The 19,586-nt window shown below is 37.0% G+C and overlaps 1 protein-coding gene across 4 annotated transcripts in view; it reads right to left on the reverse strand.

Annotated features, from left to right (window-relative positions):
- Positions 1-19,586, reverse strand: part of SSBP2 (single stranded DNA binding protein 2) — a 186,301-nt gene that overhangs the window by 12,949 nt on the left and 153,766 nt on the right. For all 4 annotated transcript variants that reach the window (XM_080638072.1, XM_080638070.1, XM_080638069.1 and 1 more), the window contains 6 exons: positions 17,656-17,704; positions 15,617-15,652; positions 11,649-11,703; positions 8,364-8,434; positions 6,882-6,960; positions 3,865-3,893 (listed from right to left, as the gene is read on the reverse strand). In XM_080638072.1, the coding sequence (XP_080494198.1) occupies positions 3,865-3,893; positions 6,882-6,960; positions 8,364-8,434; positions 11,649-11,703; positions 15,617-15,652; positions 17,656-17,704 (319 nt within the window). The remainder of the gene's footprint in view (positions 1-3,864; positions 3,894-6,881; positions 6,961-8,363; positions 8,435-11,648; positions 11,704-15,616; positions 15,653-17,655; positions 17,705-19,586) is intronic.

The following is a 19,586-nucleotide window of genomic DNA, read 5'->3' on the forward strand; positions in this document are numbered from 1 at the left end:
TGGTTGATACGCTGGAAGGAAGGGATGCCATCCAGAGGGACCTTAACATGCTTGTGAGGTGGGCTGATGCCAACCTTATGAAGTTTAACCATGCCAAGTGCAAGGGCCTACACCTGGGTCGAAGCAATTCCAGGCACAGCTACAGGTTGGGCAAAGAAGAGATTCAGAGCAGCCCTGTAGAGAAGGACTTGGGGGTGTTGGTCGAGGAATAAATGAACATGAGCCGGCAGTGTGCGCTCGCAGCCCAGAAAGCCAACTGTATCCTGGGCTGCATCAAGAGGAGTGGGACCAGCAGGTCAAAGGAGGTGATCCTGCCCCTCTACTCTGCTCTTGTGAGACCTCACTTGGAGTATTGTGTGCAGTTCTGGTGTCCTCAACATAAAAAGGACATGGAACTGTTGGAACAAGTCCAGAGGAGGGCCACGAGGATGATCAGGGGACTGGAGCACCTCCCGTATGGAGACAGGCTGAGAAAGTTGGGGCTGTTCAGCCTGGAGAAGAGAAGGCTGCGTGGAGACCTCAGAGCAGCCTTCCAGTATCTGAAGGGGGCCTACAAGGATGCTGGGGAGGGACTCTTCATCAGGGACTGTAGTGCTAGGACAAGGGGTAACGGGTTAGAACTTAAACAGGGAAAGTTTAGATTGGATATAAGGAAGAAATTCTTTACTGAGAGGGTGATGAGGCACTGGAATGGGTTGCCCAGGGAGGTTGTGAATGCTCCATCCCTGGCGGTGTTCAAGTCCAGGTTGGATGAGGCTTTGCGTGACATGGTTTAGTGTGAGGTGTCCCTGCCCATGGCAAGGGTATTGGAACTAGATGATCTTAAGGTCCTTTCCAACCCTAACTATCCTATGGTTCTATGAAACAACGTAACTGCGACAGAACTTATTCCGAGTCAATAGCCAGTACATGATTATTGTAAGCACTATAATTAGGTGGTTTTAGAAAGTTGATTGGCGGTACCCTACCATGCCTGAAGCACGGGCAATTCTCTTTCCATAACTGTTAAGATTCCTACTTATAGATGATTTGTGATGGAAAAGGAGCAGTCAAGGAAACTGAGGAGTGAAGTCATGAACGTCAGCATTAAACATTTACGTCTATCACAGTTCTTCTGGTTTTCGTTTGATCCAGAAAACTGAATGCAATATTGCTGTTGAGATTTTACTTATACAAATGCAAATCTGATATGTCATAACAAGTTCAACACAAACCTAGTGCAGTCAATGGGCAAGCTAACAAAATGTAATTCCAAGTAGTGAACTTGATCAAAACGACCAAATCATAATGGCTGTAAGAATCCGAAGTGAATTTGTCCTCTTTTTCTTATGTTACCTCAATTATAATCCTCTATGCTACATCTGTTAGCACAGAGATTTCTTTAAAAAAAAAAAAAAAAAAAACCAAACAACCCAAAGAGGTATTTTGCACTTTGAAAATACCTGCATGCAGTCTTCATTTAGTATAACTAAATCTGCAATAGGTCAAACTTTGAATGAAAAATTGGAAACATTAAAGAAAGATAAAGTCCCCTTCATTCCTTGCCACTTCCCTTAGAACTACAAAGGCTCTCTATACTGGCACTTTAAAGATGTACACTGGAGTGCTCACTGAATAGAAAAGGGGATGGGATAGTTATGACTTCTTCTGCATGCTCCTCTTTCGCCATATTCCCCTGAGGGAAGATGACCATTCTAAGTCTCAATAGCGAAGTATGTATATGAGTTCATCTTGGTGTATTTATTTTCACTTATAGGTTAAATATAAAATTAATTACCCAAGTGACATACACACATGACTTGTTTATTAGCATCTAAAATGCAGCTTCTAATGTTGGGTCAAAACCCATAACCCAAGCCTTCTGCTTTCTTCAGCCTAGTTCACTGCTTCTCAAACTGATCCCCAGATCTCCAGAAATCACTGGGCAACACGTCCATCAAAGACAAGTAAAAGCCTAACTAGCTGATTAACATCAGACAATTAAGTTTGCTATTCAGTGAAGTTAGTACTGCAGATATTTTGGGATCCACAGCTTGAAAAATGCTGAAAATACTGCTTTGGTTCAACCACAGCTACTGTACCTTAAGCAGGAATTAATTCAGGGAAGTCTGGTTGCCTGTGTTATGCAAAAGGTCATACTGTACAGTGTTTCAGTCCCTTCTCGCCTTAAAATCTATGAATATAAAGTTTAAAACTCACTAAGGCCTTGTCACATTTATTTTATGTGATGCTCCCACACTTTTGTTCATTCCTGGGGAATTCACCCCTGTTTTATCTTGCTCTGTGTAGTGCAAAGCTTTGAAATTCTGCAGTTGCTGGAGTACACCAGCCCCAAAGGTTCAAATTCCTGATGTAAACACTTCTGTAGCAACTCCTCTGGGCTTTTATGGCCAGTATGAGGTCTAGCCTTGTAGCACTAGCTGGGTTTCTCCAAAGCAAGAATGTCTTTGATGCCTGCACAAATTTTATGGGCACTTCAAGTATCACTAGTTATTAATGTTTATTTAATATGCATCATTTCAGCTCATTTATTTCTCCCATCTCAATCTACTTCATAAAATCTTAATGTTTTGATGTTCAGCCAATTACAATAAAATCTTCTCTAGAAAAATCTGCTCTGAAATCTGTGAGATGTAGTGATTCTACCAAGACTGGGTTGATTTTCCTAATCTCTTGGGAATGCATCATCTGCTTTTCTAATATGCATTTTACTCCAGTGACACCCTGTGCTTGGACTTGAGCATCACACACTCCAAGCTATATTAACTTTAGTGAACAATGCCCATCACTGGGACAGCATTTTTCTTTTAGTAATTTGAAAAAGACATGCATCAAACATGATTTCCATGAGTGATTTATTAAGCTTAAGAAATCGCAAGACTTCCAGATAAATTTGGATCCAAGTTTTCAAAACTCCTGATATTTGTATTAGCACATAGACTGACACTTAATACCAGTCAGTTGAACACAGGCTGTTAAAAATAACCCTACGGCAAGCTAATGGAAATGTTTTGGGGTTTTGCAAAAAATTCTGCAGTTTGCAATAAAGATACTGAAGAAAAGATACGGGTATTGATTTAAAAAATGCTGTATGGTTATAAACTCATTGGAGGCTTTTATTGAATCCATCACTGCACATCTAAGGCAACACTGTCATTTCAATCCATCATTTTGCAGAGCTTGAAAATGTTATAAACAAAAAATATGCAAAAATACAGGATCGCTCCCTCACAGGAGCAGCAATGGCCTCGGACACATCCTGCATGCAGCTATTAAAAGGTATTATGCAGATATTAAAAGGTCACTTTATCAATACCATTCAAGCACAGTACTATTTTCATTGATGGAAAACCCCTTCAAGTTAAATTCGCATTGATTTCCAACTATTTAATGGTTATGCCATCAAAATAGTACTTCTGAAACTACTTCTTATTCTAGCTTTTAGGAACTTATATTAATGATTAAGATTGCATTACAGAAGTGACAAAAGTAATCATGCAGTGCATAAATGTAACATCCTAATGACATTTCCCCAAATTTACATTTAAATAGAATTGATTATTAGAACTACATTCCTTTGTCTTAACAGTATCGAAGATTATAACATGATCAATCAGATTATGAACTGGACCTAATTAATCACATCCATTAATAGACATTATTAAGCAGTAGGGAATAAGTCTACTTATACTCCCCATTTATTATGTTGTTATTGAATTTTCAATTAATACTGATGCTGTCTGCATAGCTTCCAAAGAGCTGACAAGCAGAAAATGTAGATACGTAACAAAAAGCACTATAACAAAGAAAATATGTTTAAGATGAAACATTCTAAAAATTCCAAATATTTTATTAGATACTTACTTTGGAAATACTGTCCATGTCTCCTGAGCCTTAAATTAAAACAGACATTTTTTCAATTAGTTTTAAGCTGAAGATAATCTAAGATTTTTTTTTCGTAGTAAATATATAGTGTTACAGCAATACTTTAAAACATAACCAATCATACATCATCTCACTTCCTTCCCAATGTCTCTCTTAGTAAAAGTTTACAGTCAGTATTGAATAATGCTAGCCCTTTCTCTATGAACATACCAAAAAATGAAAAAAGAATAAGGAAACACTTCTGATCTGTATCTCTTATTTGGGTGGCATCCTTTCAGGATGAGAGAGCCAGCACAACTCCAGAATCTAGGGTACAGGTAATGCAATTCATTTGTGGTATTATCCACCAAGAGAGACATTGTATTAGCTGTATTTAAAAAAAAAAAAAAAAAAAAAAAAGACAACTAACTAGTAAAAGTTGATGTTCCTGTGGGGGAAAAAAAAAAAAAGAAAAAAGACCACTATTATCACTAAGGTCAGCTAGGAGGGTTTCATCAGTGTCTTTGCTTGCAGAAGCAGAAGCCTACTACTGAAATTGGCTGGAATGATTTCAGGTTTTGATTCATTACAAACACTGATGATGACAGTATCTTTCAGAAGAAAGTAGATGATCCTGAGGACCAGAGTAACAGAAATCAAATAGAATTAAATATAATGAGTGCAAGACTATTGAATTTTTTTCACATGCTGTAGCTCTCACTCTGGTAAGGCAAAGAAGAAATAAACTTTAGGATGAATGCATCAAAAAAAAGCATTTTTAGCATCAACAGACAGTAAACAATTCGGGTCACCTATTTTCAGGAAAGACGTATGCTACAAGAGTACTGAATACAAACCCAGAAAAGTATCAGGGAAATCAATCAAGAAAATGGGAGCTGTGGAAGAAGACTGAAATAGCTTACTATACTTAGCCAGGCAAATTAAGGCTGAGAAGGAATGTGATTTCTCTATATAAATACATCAGATACATAAATGTTATGAAGAGCTATCTTGTCACAGCCCAAAGGATAAATTTTTGTGGAAATCAGGAAAAGTCTTCTATCTAAACATCAGAGCTATGAACAGGTACCCAATATAAATGTTATGGTCAAAGAAGTTGGAGAAGTTCAAGGTGGACCTTGACCAGTTTATCCATCTGATTATGAGACACAGCTGCCTACTGCAGCATGGAAATGAATGCAGAGGATCCCTTCCAGCCCTATTCTCCTTAAAGAACTCAGGTTCTAATTTAGATATGAAGTTACCCCTAGAAAGCAGTCATCATTAATTTGACTAAGCACTTCAACTCTTTCCCTAGAGAAAATAACTAAGCAAATGCTTAGATGCCTGTAAAATCTTTCCATAACTGTTTCAATTTAATTTATTTTCTTTTAGCCAAAAATAATTCTCAGCCTGTAGAAACCTACCAGTAAAAGATGCTATTACCTTTTACACAATTTTTAATTTTTTTGAACGTAACGTGCATTGTTTTTAATTAAAGCAACAACCAACTTTAGGATTGTAATATATAAAGAAAGGCTGTAAAATCATCAGGTGTCCTTATGCAAAGTAATCTAGGAATTTCGGGGACATGCTTTCCTAGAAAAAAAGATAATTCTATTAGGAGACAGATGCGTACTGCTGAATTTTAATTGCTCAGAACATGTCTGCAAATAAGGTTTGATAGCTGTTTTTTTCCCAACCTGACATAGCCTCTTCAGATTTCTCCCTTTGTCCTACCAGTTTGTATTTCCTGTCTCACAACCTCCAGCTTTTGGGCTGTGAGTGACACATCTCCACCCACCATGGAAGTATGGACTTAAACCATGTGGAGTTTAGGCTGGTCCATGCCTGTGCTGGGAAAGTGACAGAGCTTTTGTTTGGGGATAACAGCAAGAGGAGCACCAGCAGCTTGGCTTCTGCCTGCCTGACCTGTGTTTAGCTTGCTTGGGTTTCTCCCCATAAAGAAAAACACTGCTCAGTAGGGTGTTGCTGGTGCCCCTTGTGGGAGGCACAAGAGAACACTGCTGGTGGACTAGGAGGATAGAAGAGGAAAAACCTAAAGAACCTTACAGCCTGAAGTTCCACCCTGTTGCCTGCATGACTGGCACCCCTTGGTGCAGACAGAAGTGAAGAGTACAACATAAGAACTCTATTCAGAGCTGTTTGCCTTGTGCTAGGGTAGGAGCAGAAATAAAATCAGAGTATTTATTTACCTTGCAAGCATGGAAGAGGAAGGCATAAGTGCAATTTATTTAGCTGTAGCTTGCTTCTTAAAATCCCTTTCAGACATCTGTCAGGCTTCCAGCAAAGAGTAAGAGCAGACAGTTTGCTAGGATAGTCAGGAGATAAAACAGTGTATATTTTGCACAGTTGTGCAAGGCTTCTCCCCTAGATACAAGGCCTTCAAAAATCACAGTGCCAAGAGCCAAGTAGTACACTGTTCCGTCTTCCTCTGCATGCTCTGACCAGAACTCATGTTCTTTTGGATGCATTAAAATTGGCAACTGTCTGAAGCTAGTGGGTACAGAGTAATAAACTTAACAGACATATGGCTAAGTATGGAACAGATGACAATATATAAATGTTAGAATAAAACCAGCTTAACACATACATCGAAATAGGTAATAACTTACTTCCAGGTAATTGATAAGAAAATGCATCAGCATTTGACAATGATACCTTCCCAAGATTTTCAAAGAGGAGCAGAGGTAAATAAAAATAGTTCCTAAGCCTTCACCTCTAAATTACTGTGATGGTATGCTTTCAGACTGCTTTTCATTAACTGCATCAAAACTATACTCTCTAATATAAATAAAACACAGTATTTTTCTTCCAGAGGTGCCAACTCATTTGCTTAAAAGAGTATCTTAATACTTCTCACTAATGTATATACAGCTTTTTCAGGTTTTAAAAAGTTTTTACACACAGTCTTCCACATAACTCAGAGAATTGGTCATAGAAAATGCCACTAGTCATAGAATATTCACAATGCTTGTAATATTTACTATCATTACCTAATGATCCATTCATATGATGTGAATCCATTCCACCCAGTCCACTCATAGGTCCATCTGACCCTGGCCCCATTGGAAACTATAAAACGACCAGACATTAAAAACTGATATTACTGTACAATTTCTTGTAGATAATCTAATAAAAAGAAAATATTTGTTAGGATTAAAAAACAAAACAAAACAAAAAACCCCCCCAAAACAAACCAAAACCAAACAAACAAAACCCCCCCAAAACCAGGAAAAAAACCCCAACCCAAAACCCCAACCCCCCCCCAAAAAAAAAGTGAAGGAAAAATGCACAGTCCTATGTCTGAATGTGCAAGTCAAATTAAAGTATTTCATGTGAAGACTGCGAAAACATCATTGTTTCTTTTAACTTTTCCCAATATTACCTTCATGAAACTCTCACCTCTCTGTAAGCTGGAATATAGCTTAGGAATAATTTATTATTTACTTCGAAACCTTGGGTATGACTTTCAAACCTGCTAGTGCTGACCTAGGTGTACTCTTATTGGGGTTACAGGAAACTTTTATGATTCCCTTCAATGAACTAATTAATTAACAGCTTTCAAGGCCCACCTTATACTGACAGTTTGACTACTCCACATTACCTTTGTGGAGTTTCTGACTAATTTCAGATATTAATCTTACATTTTATTCTTCAAATACTTAATGACATTAACATCATAGAGAAAAAAAATAGAATACACGGTGTTATGATTTAGAAGTATCTAAATAACTATATTTTTAGTCTTACTGACTTCCTTTTTTCTTCTCCAAAAGGCCCATAATACGGATCATGATTAAATGAAATGTGGTTGTAAAAAAGAGAAATACAACAAAACTGAAGCTGTAGAGAAAGATCAAAGATTCAAGTTCTACCTGAGAATCCAGATTTTTGTAAGCACTAGAAATGCTGAAGTTTAGGCTAAATAGTCAGAAGTTAACTAGTTCATTAGGCAAATATTTAAATGTTGTCAATAGGTTTCATTTTTAACATCCCATTTAGACAAACAGGGAAGTTGGTTTCTTCTCAGAAGCATTTATATTGTCCTCTTTCACAGAAGAGGAGGGCAACATAATACTGAGTCACCTTCAGCAATTTTCTCCTCCCTTTTCAAGGATAGATACTTTTATTTGAACAGAAGTTTGAATCATGTTGAAACTAATGCTTACTGGCAGCTCCTAAGATGATGTTCTACCACACCAAAGTCTATTGCATCACAGACATCCCTAAAATCCACATGCAGAGCTTCTAAGGTCTTTTCTATGTAGAAGAATATGCTCCAATCTTTATGTTGCATGTATTGACATAATTTGGGAAACAAAAAAGTACATGGTGAGGGGAAGCAACTGAAGTGTCACCCATAAGAATTATAAACTTAGTATTAATGATATGTGATGGAAACATAGTGTTTGGATTTAAAAAAAAAAAAAAAAGCTGCATAATTCGAAGAAGTATGTAACTAGAGTCATATTTACATTAGGTCTGTTGGGTCCGGGTGGTACTGCATTCATTAAAGTGTACATGTTGTCTCCAGAGTTGGTTGAATCTGTAATAAGATATTATTTTAAGTGCTAATAGGTACCTTTCAATAAAACTACTCACCTAATACATATCCTGTCATTTTGTTCATATTATTTCTGTGCCTGAATAAGTGATACACAATGGCAATATAATAGATTTCATTCCCTTTCTATCTACTGCTACCACACAACAGAGCTATGAAAAGAAATAATTGCAATGGTCCCTAAGTGACTACATCTAGACTCTAGTTTTATGCATGACTGTTAAAAGATTCATAAATCACCAAGTAGCTGTAACTGTTTAATTCCATAAACCCCTTTTTCCCGGAGTTCTGCATTACTTCACGCATCTTCAATTCTCTCTATAGAACAGGAGTTTCTTATCAATACTTCCTGCAATTTGTTTTCCATCTGTAAAAAAATGATAAGTAGCTTCTCATTATACGGACTTCAAGTTAGGATAGCACATGAAAAATTTTTATTCTCATCCATCTCAGTCTATTTGATTTTGGATATATCTAACCGTTCAGTGGAACACCATGCAAAGATCCTGACTCCAAGGACAGCTTTAATGTATCCTAATGGTACAGCATGGTGCAATGCTTCAAAAAAACCTCTTTAAGTCCAAACCCAACAAAACCATCCTGGCACAGGATGGTGCTTAAGCTAGTAAGCTCTGCCAAGAGTTTCACTTGCCCTTGCCAGACGCTGACACACCTATATTCCATCTCAATCCTTCTTTTGCAATAAATGCACATGAACATTCAGATGGAGCAACTCCAGAGTTGAAATGCAGGAGACAACTCAGCTAACTGTGTGGTTGAACTTAAGAAACCAATGCCTAAGAACCATTAGACACAGATTACTCATTCTGATCTCCAGCTCATCCCCAGTGCTAACACACACACACAACATCTTAACACCTTTCATCAATACTTGGATGAAAGAGAAGGCAAAAAATGCAGCAGATGGTAGACAATTAGGCAAAACCTTTCCCAAAGGAACTTCCCAAGAAATAGGTCATGTAATGGGAAGGTTTGCTGACAGAAAAATGACCAAAGGAAAGTTAAGTACACCCCTAAGGGGACAGCATGATTTAAAAAAATACAAGGAACTCTGAAAAACCAGCACCACTATAGTACCTACAAAAAGAATAAAGAATAGCTTAGTACTCTGCACCCGAATCCTCCAAAAGACCGTTCCACCCCTTTGAACCAGAGTTTTGAGATTACGGATACAAACAAAAAAACCACTGCTGAGCTGTAATTCTTTTTCAAAGAGAAGGTGATGGTGGAACTTTTGAATTAGAAATAGTAAAAGCAAGAAAGCTGAGCCCACCGAAATGTGTTGGAAGAGGGAATGCAACCTGACCTCCTGTAAGAATGTATTTGTATGTACTCTGCGAAGTTAAAATCAAGGATTTGTCTAGTTCTTAACCTTTCTCAGACAAGTTTTCTAAGCATTAGTTCACCTGGGTGAATAAATAATTCCATTATATAACAGAGCACTATGTATCACTAGAACATTTAAATACACTGTTTGCAGAAGTGGAGGTGGGGCAAAAAGCTTTTATCCTGAAGTTATCAAAGTAAGATTGGCATATAAAAAGTTATTTTTAATGTCCAATGAGGTAGGCAAAAAGTTCTTCCATCATCAGATCCTTCTGCAACACACCTCCCTAAGTTTCCCTGTGTTCTGCTTGCTCACATCAAAATACATAGGAGCTGGTTGGGCCATGGGAACCTTTGGAGCTGGTTTGTCTCAGAGGCAAATAAATACCATTGCAAAACTCTCAGGTGGTCAGTTTCCAAGTGTTTTCATACTTTTGAAAGCAGAACCTCAAAACATCTTTGAGTCTCTGACTGAAAGTGGGAAAAACTGTCAGCAGAAGCTTCATTTGAGTAGTACACAGACAGCCTAACATCACCCATAACTGCAGTGCTGAGGAAGCGCAGGCTGTTCGTAAGCTTGTTTTATGTTAAAAGGGACTCTGACTTTTAAATGCCAGCTTGCACTAATTATCTTTTTCACTAATCATACGAACAAGGAACCCTATACTTCATCTTAGGTTGCATTATTCTAAAGCCCTATAATTGTATTTAATGAAGACGTTACACTGCTGCAAGAAGTCTTCATAGCTACTTAAGAAAATCCTCTACCCTCTTTGTGCTGTTGAGGACAGCAAGGACATATATGACACAAGGACTGAGGATGCTGTAACATCACTGAGGTGAATGAGGGACCTCTTAGCTGGTGAAAGTGAGTTACAAAGGCAGATACAGGCCAAAAGGAGTAGCTATTGAATACTGATATTACACAATGACTAGCTACAAAAGGAGTAGCTATTGAATACTGATGTTACACAAGATGCAATTGCATCTTGCATTTTAGCAGGATTCTGTCCATGGGGGAGGACAGCATCCTCCACATTCTGCAGTTCCACCGTGGTATCAGAATCTTTGCACAACACTGATGGAGGGTGACTCGGAGAATACTTACATCTAGCTGACCACCTATTAAGCCTTGAGAAGCTGGCTAGCCATCCCAAATCCTCCCATCCTCCTCCTTCTTTCCTCAAACCTTGGTTGGAATGTGGCCAATCTTTTGCCTGGCCAAAATCTCCATGTGGTCCAAGTTGCAAGATACAGACCATCCACTTAGGGGAAAAAAAAAGGAAGTTGAAGTTCTGGGAACAGATCACTGGTAGGACATGATGATGGCTCCTCTGGGGCCTTACTCCTCTATTGTAAGATATAGGAGAGCAACCTGTCCATCATGACCCTCCTGTCAGTCAGATGACATAGCTGCAGGATGCAGCACATCACTCAAGAGCCACATGTTGGTCATGTCTATCCCATAGCATAGTACAGGGAAGTTTTACAACGTTCAGAAATCCCCTGATTTCCAACCTGGTGGAACTTTACCAAAGAACATAAGTAAAAGCAAATAAAGACTGTGTCTTCCTTTGTTTTTAACTTGCTATTGCTGAAACTGTAATTTTGATCAAAAGCCAGAGTAAATAACTGCTCTGAACTACAGAGATACAATGCTCTGTGTCTGCAACAGAGCAGGGAGAGAAAAAGAGTGAAAGCAAAGACAAAAAAACTCATACAGAAAGCATAAAACCAGTAACTTATCATTAGCTGATTCTTTATCAAAATCAACATCTGAAAAATAATTTGTGTGCTTCCTAAAATCCCTTACAATTGCTTTTTATTATTTTGAAGTATATTTCAGTACCTGCAGGACTAGGCATGATAGGTGTTCCTGGTGGCCCTCCACCCCCTGGAGGACCCTAGAGAGAGCAGAGAATGTCAGTTGGCATGGAAGAAAAAGATACTGCAATAAAAACTGAACACAGTACTAATGAAAAAAAAATTAAAAAGTACCATGAATGTCATGAATTAAATTGGTAAAAACATGCACATTTTCTGTTAAGCTAGTGAAACATCTCATCACAGTTTAAGACGAGGTAATTGGTCAGCAAGCTCTGGCACAGATTTCTGATGTACATAGGTATACAGACCCAAGAATATCCATTAGTCAATAACTCTGTGTCATGCTGTGAGTCAGATGAGAGAAATGCTTGGAACAGGGCCTAAGACAATTATACTTAATTCCCTCAACCTGTTTTCATTACCAGTGTTTTTTCAGCTGACATTTCTGTTTTGTTGCACTCTGTTCATGGTCAGTGGTAGACTAATGTTTGCTAAGCACAAAATGTGGAGGTGTCTCATGAGGCCAAAAGAACCTAATCACCTTAAGAATCACCTTTTTAAGGCAGACTTGGTACCTTGATGCTGTTGGCATCTAAATTCTGTCTGCATAATATCCTGCAATTTTTAAAATAACATCTGTATAAAACATTTCTTCTCAAAGTACTAACAAATGGTTTAAAAAAGTCAGAATAATGCTGGATACAGTCATATTACTTGGCCAGACTGCCAACTCAAAGATAAAAAAAAAAAAAACAAACCAACCCATCAAAGAATATCTATTTTCTTAGTTTCAGGTATTTCTGTGTTACAAATCTGCTTACGACTAAAAGTTGTACACAAACTGCTTTGGTTGTTAAACAAGTGTTTTAAGCTTCTTTAAGAATTTCTGCAATAATAGTATTCTAAATATCCTAATCACTTAGGAAGAACAGAACCATAGCGTATTGCTTCCTCTGAGATTCACTAATATTTTTAAGTAATATAAGAACCTAACAAATTCCAGTTTGGTAAAAATGTCTGTGTCAATAGAATTCAATAAATATTGACTTTCTGTTATAAAAAATACACAGATAGCTAGCAAAATTTGTTTTCATTGCCATATGACTATTATTCTTTTTATAATTTTTGTTATAATTTAAAATAGCAGATGCACTTTTCCAGACAGGAGTATTTTTTTAGTGGCACTGAATATAAAGGTTTAGCCGTCCTTGTATGCTTACAAGAACATTGCTGAGATTTGCTATAATTCACTGAAGTATTTTGGAAGGTTTTAAAAGCAAGGTCACTGAGTATCTTATAGAGCATGCTAGAACAAGGACTTGCTCCACCACAACACCCACAGATCAGCTTATAAATATCAAGGCATAATCATAACTTCATTTCATACTGCCAGCAGCCACATTGCTTTTTACCCCTCCCAAATTAGAATTGAATCAGAAATTAATGTGTTAGGATCTGGCTTGGCAAAACTGTCTGAAAGACCTACTCAGCAAGAATTTCCATCATTGCTGCTGCAGAGCTACAGATTCCAAAGAAACCTTTGGATCATATATAAGACCTTTCAGGCATCACAGAGCTGTCAGACATTTTATCTGCGTACTTGAGCGCTACGCTCAATGACTTTTTTTTTTTAGGTTTATATATATCTTTTCAGCATAACAGAGAGAGGTGTAGAAAGCACTAACTGTTCATTTATTAGAAAAGCTACTTATGTTCACTACTAACTTTTGCACCTGATGTTAAATTTGCATTTGCTCTCATTGCTTGTGTGTTTCCTGCTCTCGGAAAGCCTCTTGGTATCAAGTACTTTCACCCTCAGAATATATTCATATCTAATGGAATTATTTCTCAAAAACTGTCTGACAAACTAAGCAGACTGAGCCCTCAAAGAGCATAGGTTCCGGATCTCAAATCCTTTGGCTAAAAGCTGCTTTAAAAGCTCCCCAGCCCATACCCTGTTCCCATATACTTGCTCTCTTGAAAGCTGCTACACCCCTGTTTTGCTTATTTAGATGTTTGTAGGGCTGGAGTTCATGCCTTCCTTTTCCAAAATGTGGTGAGCCTTTCTGAAGCAAGACTATCCTCCTAGCATCAGAGAAGACACGCAATTTACAAGCATTTAAGCTGGCAGAAGAAGATTTTAACCCTTGTCCCCTTTCTCAGTTGCTTCACCACTATCCTTGCTAGCAGCAGCCTCAGCTTTGCTTAGGGCTCCCTCTGGAAGTGTCCCTCCAATACTTCTATCTTTTGTGTGTCTCATTCTTGTATCTTTGCCTATCTTTTGATTTTCCTTCATCATCACCAGTTACATGCAACATTCCACCATCACTCATCACTGTCAGTGAAAGAGGTAAAATCATCTTTTTACTCTTACTCCTTTCTACCCGTACTCTGACATATGGTGATGCCCTCTTTTGTCCAAGTCATTTATCCTGGCTGACTTCTGTCTTGATGTGAATACACCAGCACAGTCCACTACTACAGCCTGCATTTTACTTAGGTTTGCTTCTTTAAAATAAGGTTCTATAGTATCTCCTGTTCTAGTTTCTCAGGGTTTCATACTTCCAAAAAACAAGAATATGAAGTCAAATATTAAAAAATAATCTTCAAAATTTGCAACAAAAACTGATCATTAATATCAAAGGCAGAACCAATGAAACCTCTTTCCAATAGATAGAAATCTATTAAATTCTGCGTTAGAAGGCTGGTGATCAGCAGATTTGTACTGTTTCCACTAAACATATGGCAAAATTAGTACCTCAGTTATTGACACTTATGAGAATCATAACCCTTTTCACATCTAATTGTCTAAATGAAGAACAAAAGAAATTGCTTTTGTCTACAAAAAAACAAGCTCATTTGTGAACTCTTCAAAGACAAACCTACAAGCTGCACAAAGAGATGAAAAAACACTGTAAGATTGTCCTCATGGTGAAGGACCTGCTATTTCCACATTCTGAAATAGCTTCAGGTTCTATGCTAGTTAAAGGCAATGCCCTGTAGTTGTCTAATCTTCAAGTGATAAACATAAAACATCAAAAGAGAGGTCTACTGAAACCTGGCACAGCCGGTATATATTTGTATACACACACACACACATACATATATACTTTCCATGTATAATATATTGGTGTCACAGGGTAACAAGGGAGTATTATTACCATGTGATACCAGCACTAAACATGTGATAAAACCAGAAACAATATGCCTTAGAAGAGTACATGAGGAGTACAAATAATCCAAGTACAACAGTACAACAACAATAAAAAGCCTACAAGAATAAACATAGTTAATCTCTTGGGCTAGAGAAAAAAACAGTAGTATATACTACACAAAAAACATTTTGTTGATAGGTAAAGTGTTGAGAGGGTTAGCATTTTGTTTTCTTTTAAATGACAGCTCAATGCTGGGCATATTGTAAAGTTTTAACAACTTACTTTTGAAGTTCAGACTAAGAAAAAACAATGATACCAACTTATCCATACTAAGCTAAGACAATATCTGTGATGGCCAGACGATGGAAAAAAAAAGAATTTGAAAGTCTTTAGAAGTCAATTATAAGAACATAAATTTCCTTTAAAATGTGACCTACAAGGACACATATGTACATCTTTCGGGAGATAAAAGCTTATTCTAAATTTTCAATTTTTTTTTTCTGAAAAAGTTCAGAAACTCATACACAATATTGTGATATTGAGGAAACTGGGGGTTTTTTTGCCCCTTATTATTAAGGCAATATATTTTATTGGATATATAAATGTTTGCTGAAGTAAAACAGCACTCAGGGCAATTTTGATCAGACTGATAATGATTCTACTAATAAACATCAACATATGCACCACAGACGGCAGAAAAAAACCTAAGTGCAGATCAGATGCTCAGTTCTCAACCAATACACAAGGGTTCTTCTTAACATTTGGACAGCTGTGTCTTTACCTAAATAAAATGTAACATCCATTCTAATAAGCAAACACACACAAGTGTACTTACTACATAGTTCCCAGGAGATGCTGAAGAGTACGGTATCTGTAATATCAAAAGAAACAAACCAGTAATTTCCTCTCCAGTGAGATGGAGTCCATATATACATCTATGTGTAGCTGTATGTTATGCATATTTGTTTAACTTATTTCAAAGACACAGTTAAGGATTATGAAAAAATGTTACTGTTGTCAAAAAAACACCTCTTCTTTTTAACAACTTGTCCTTGTAGTAGGTTTAAGTCAACTATCAGTGCAGACACAAACCAAATTTAATATCCAATATTTCAAATAAAAATATTTCCATTTAAGATTACTATGCCCTGGTAGCCACTCAAATTACATTAATACAAATAACACAATTCACATATTTAAATGTCTGTAGGCTGAGGTTTCATATCTGCTCTCCATTGTTTCATAAGTGAGGCATGCATTTTTAACAGCCAGCATCACTTTTTAAAGACACCAGGTTACAAGTTCTAGTACCAATCCAGTTCTTGCATCTGCGGCAACAGTCTTCTTATTCTTACTATGGGAGCCACAGTAAGGTCTGTAAAGATCTGCAGTCTATAGTAGAAGGTTAAGCTATAAGATTAAGCTATAATTTTATTAAGGTAATATACTTCATAAGGTTTATAAAATTAAGCAGCACATACTTGCATTTAAGTCAAGAGGAGCGTGTACTGAATTTATATGTTCTTATGTATACTTAATATTGATTAAAATCTTTACCTAAAAAAAAAACCCCTTTCATCCTAGAAGATACTAGTTTTATTTCTAAGCTGCCTTCCTCTTCTTTCTTTCTTTCCTTTTTTTTTTTTTTTTTTTTTTTTTTTAACTAAAGGACAGTATTTTATTTTCATTTCAAACTCAGTTACGGTATTTGTTACAGAGGATATCAGGAGAAATCCAGTTGCCCAAGAATAATCCAAATTTCTTTTTCATTATGACCTGTCCAATTATTCTTTCTAAAAGAGCAGGGACCAATACTATTACATGGGGTAAGAATTAAGCAACTGCACTGACAAAATATAAAATTATTTTACAGCATCACCATCTTGCATGATGGTAGACAACTTGTGTCAGACAGCTCAGTCTTACAAATACATTTATTACTGGACTTCTCTATTAATTTCACAGAATGAAAGTATTTCAGCTAGCCTAACATCCACTTTAGTTAAGTATATGCAAAAGAAAACTGAGGAAGAGTTTCAGCTGGTTTTTTCGAATCACCCTCCCCCACCCCCAGCTGTCATTAGTAGAATTAAATAATCAAAATTGAGAACAAGGCTAGAAAGAACCAGGCTAGTCAGTTAAGCCAGACCCATCTTATCCAACTGCAAGTGCTAGAAGATGTCACATTTTAATACTAATGATGTATGATCACTGAATGAAAACTTTACCTTTGTGTTTTTTGAAGAAAATTCAGACCACTTTTGTTCATGTGGGATGCCTCACTGACCTCTTCTTCCTTAAAGCTGTTATGAGACTACCTCATTTTGTAGTTGTTGCCATGAAACTCAATAGAGTGCACTGCTTTTTACAAAAACCATTGAGAAATGGCTGATTTGTTGCAAGGAATTGCTCTGTGCTTCTGTATTCCCAGGTTTAGAGCAGCAAAATGTACTTTTGTTATGTAAAATATGTGAGCACACATTGAGCTGTGTCTTTAAAAGCTGTTATTTCTGTAGATCTTGCTGGGCAGATAGTATTGACCTAATTCATCTTAGTGGCACTAAAGGAAACAAAAATGTATTTCGAATATACCCCAGGATAACTTTTCCATTATGGAAGTGCTGTAACTGATGTGAAGATGTAGAGCTATTGCTGATTACGTACGCAGCTGGATTTTTGCAGGTCAATGAGCGCTCTGTTCAGATGTGCTCCACACTGTACCTGCTCTGCACTAGGGTGCACTAGGGTTACAGGAATATAAAGCATGCAGTATCCTGTTCGTTAAATGAACTGGAAGCTTTTTCCTTGTGTACTGATGTGAAATACTTCCTTAAATATAAGATCATGTCTAATATATTTTAAATATTTACTTACAGAGTTGGCATTGGTTGGGTTTGGCCAAGGTCTACCACCCCCAGGACCCCTGTAACAGAAGATGAAAGATGAGATACGGAACAATCCCCATCTTCTAACCAGCTCTTAAGGAAGCAAATAAAAATAATCTGTTTCCACAGTAAGGAAGGATAGCTTTTTCAAAATAAAGTGTGTTTGTTTATAAACTGTAACTACACCAAGTCATAATGCTGTAGCAAAATTCCCATTGTTGCACTACTGTTATCATTTAATCAGTTTATGAGTTGATGAAAGATAATTTATTTATTGTTACAACCCTGCCACTCACATTTAAGACACTTTATTTCCCGACTCATTCTGGTGCTTCTTTGCTTTTCAGGACAGGGACCTGCCAGAATGGAGCCATAAGGAGTTCTTCCCCAATAGCCACACTGCCAGAGGCTGCAGTGGAGATGGCACAGTTTGCATTGGTCCCAAACACTTGCAAATTTAGGAAGTGCCAGACATTCCCCTTTTATATTCTCAAGGCAACAACAATTTGAAAGACATTGCAAGTGTGTGTCTCTTGAAGTGTTTTCCTTCTGCTCATAGAGAATTTAACTGTGTTACATATATGCAACATGTTAATATGGCACAGAAGTTCTGCAAAGGGTAAAAACCAAGTTTCCAAATTCTTGTAAGTTCTCACAGGAGGTTTTTACCTAGTACTCTGTTAACCTTTTCTAAAATATCTGGAAGAAGAATCACACAGTCCATGAAAGTCTGCTTATAGTAGAGACAAAGGCAGGAAGGTACTAAAATAGAAGTATAATTTCAGGCATAGGAACAGTACTCTTGCTTAGGTAATTAAATACCTTCCTGAAGAACTGAAGATGAATGCATTTATTCAGTATAGTTTTAGAATACTGCAAGTATGGCAAGGTTTTATTAGTGAAAGTGATGGTAGTACATTACATATGTTTTGGGAAAACTTGTATTTTTAAAAGAAGAAGCCACATTAAATCACATTGCTACAACCTCTATCTGATAATAATTACAATAAATCTCATGTATTAACAACTGAATACATGCCAGTTTGTGCATACTCTTTGGACATGTTTAGGAATATATCTAAAAACGGTTTGCTACTTGACTAAGGCACCAGAAGTCACAGAAACACAAAATATATCCTACAGCAGTCAAAATGGAGATTTTAAACATTCTTGTTACATTTGATCCAAGTGGTGTACACATGATGAAGTGGCAGCTCCCCAGCAGGAGGGACAAGAGTTTTCACAGGCACAAAAACCTTCTGATAAAGACAACTCTGAGGAGACTTCAGAGGGATACTAAAGGCAGGGAAGAGAAAAAAGGAGGAGCCATGCAGATAGATGATGGTTTTTTCACATCTCTCGCTGTTATTTTCTCACTCTTAGCTGAGCTCAGAAAAAATAGTTTGATGGTTAGGTTTCATCTTTTAACAGTCCCTTATGAGGGATCCAAGCCATATGGGAGTAAAATCTCCATGTTTACAGTCATAACATCTCAATAACCATAATTATTCCTGGGAGCATTAAGAGCTCGTAGTTATTTATAAATAAGGCAAAATCACTTCTTGAAGGCCCTGACAACTCAGAGGCAGAGCAGATGAGAAAACTTTCACATTTAGAATAGCATTTTGGCCTCATTAGCTTTAGAAAATCAACATTAGCCATCACAGCTTCCAGACATGGGAGAGTGATTTAAATATACAGAAGAAAACAGGTTTTATTAACGAGTTCAGGAAGTTTTCTATCTATTTTAAAGTCTTGCAAAACTGAAACCTATTAAGTAGATAAGTTGCCTGAGGGATTTAATATTGTATCTTGTCTTTTTTCTATTACATTGCTGATGAAACTATAAAGAAATAAGCTCAAACAATCAACTAAACTAAATCAAGTGAAAACTTACTTATTTCCAATTATTTTGGTTTT

This window comes from Psittacula echo, assembly GCF_963264785.1.
Source record: "Psittacula echo genome assembly, chromosome: Z".
NCBI classification, from domain to species: Eukaryota; Metazoa; Chordata; class Aves; order Psittaciformes; family Psittacidae; genus Psittacula; species Psittacula echo.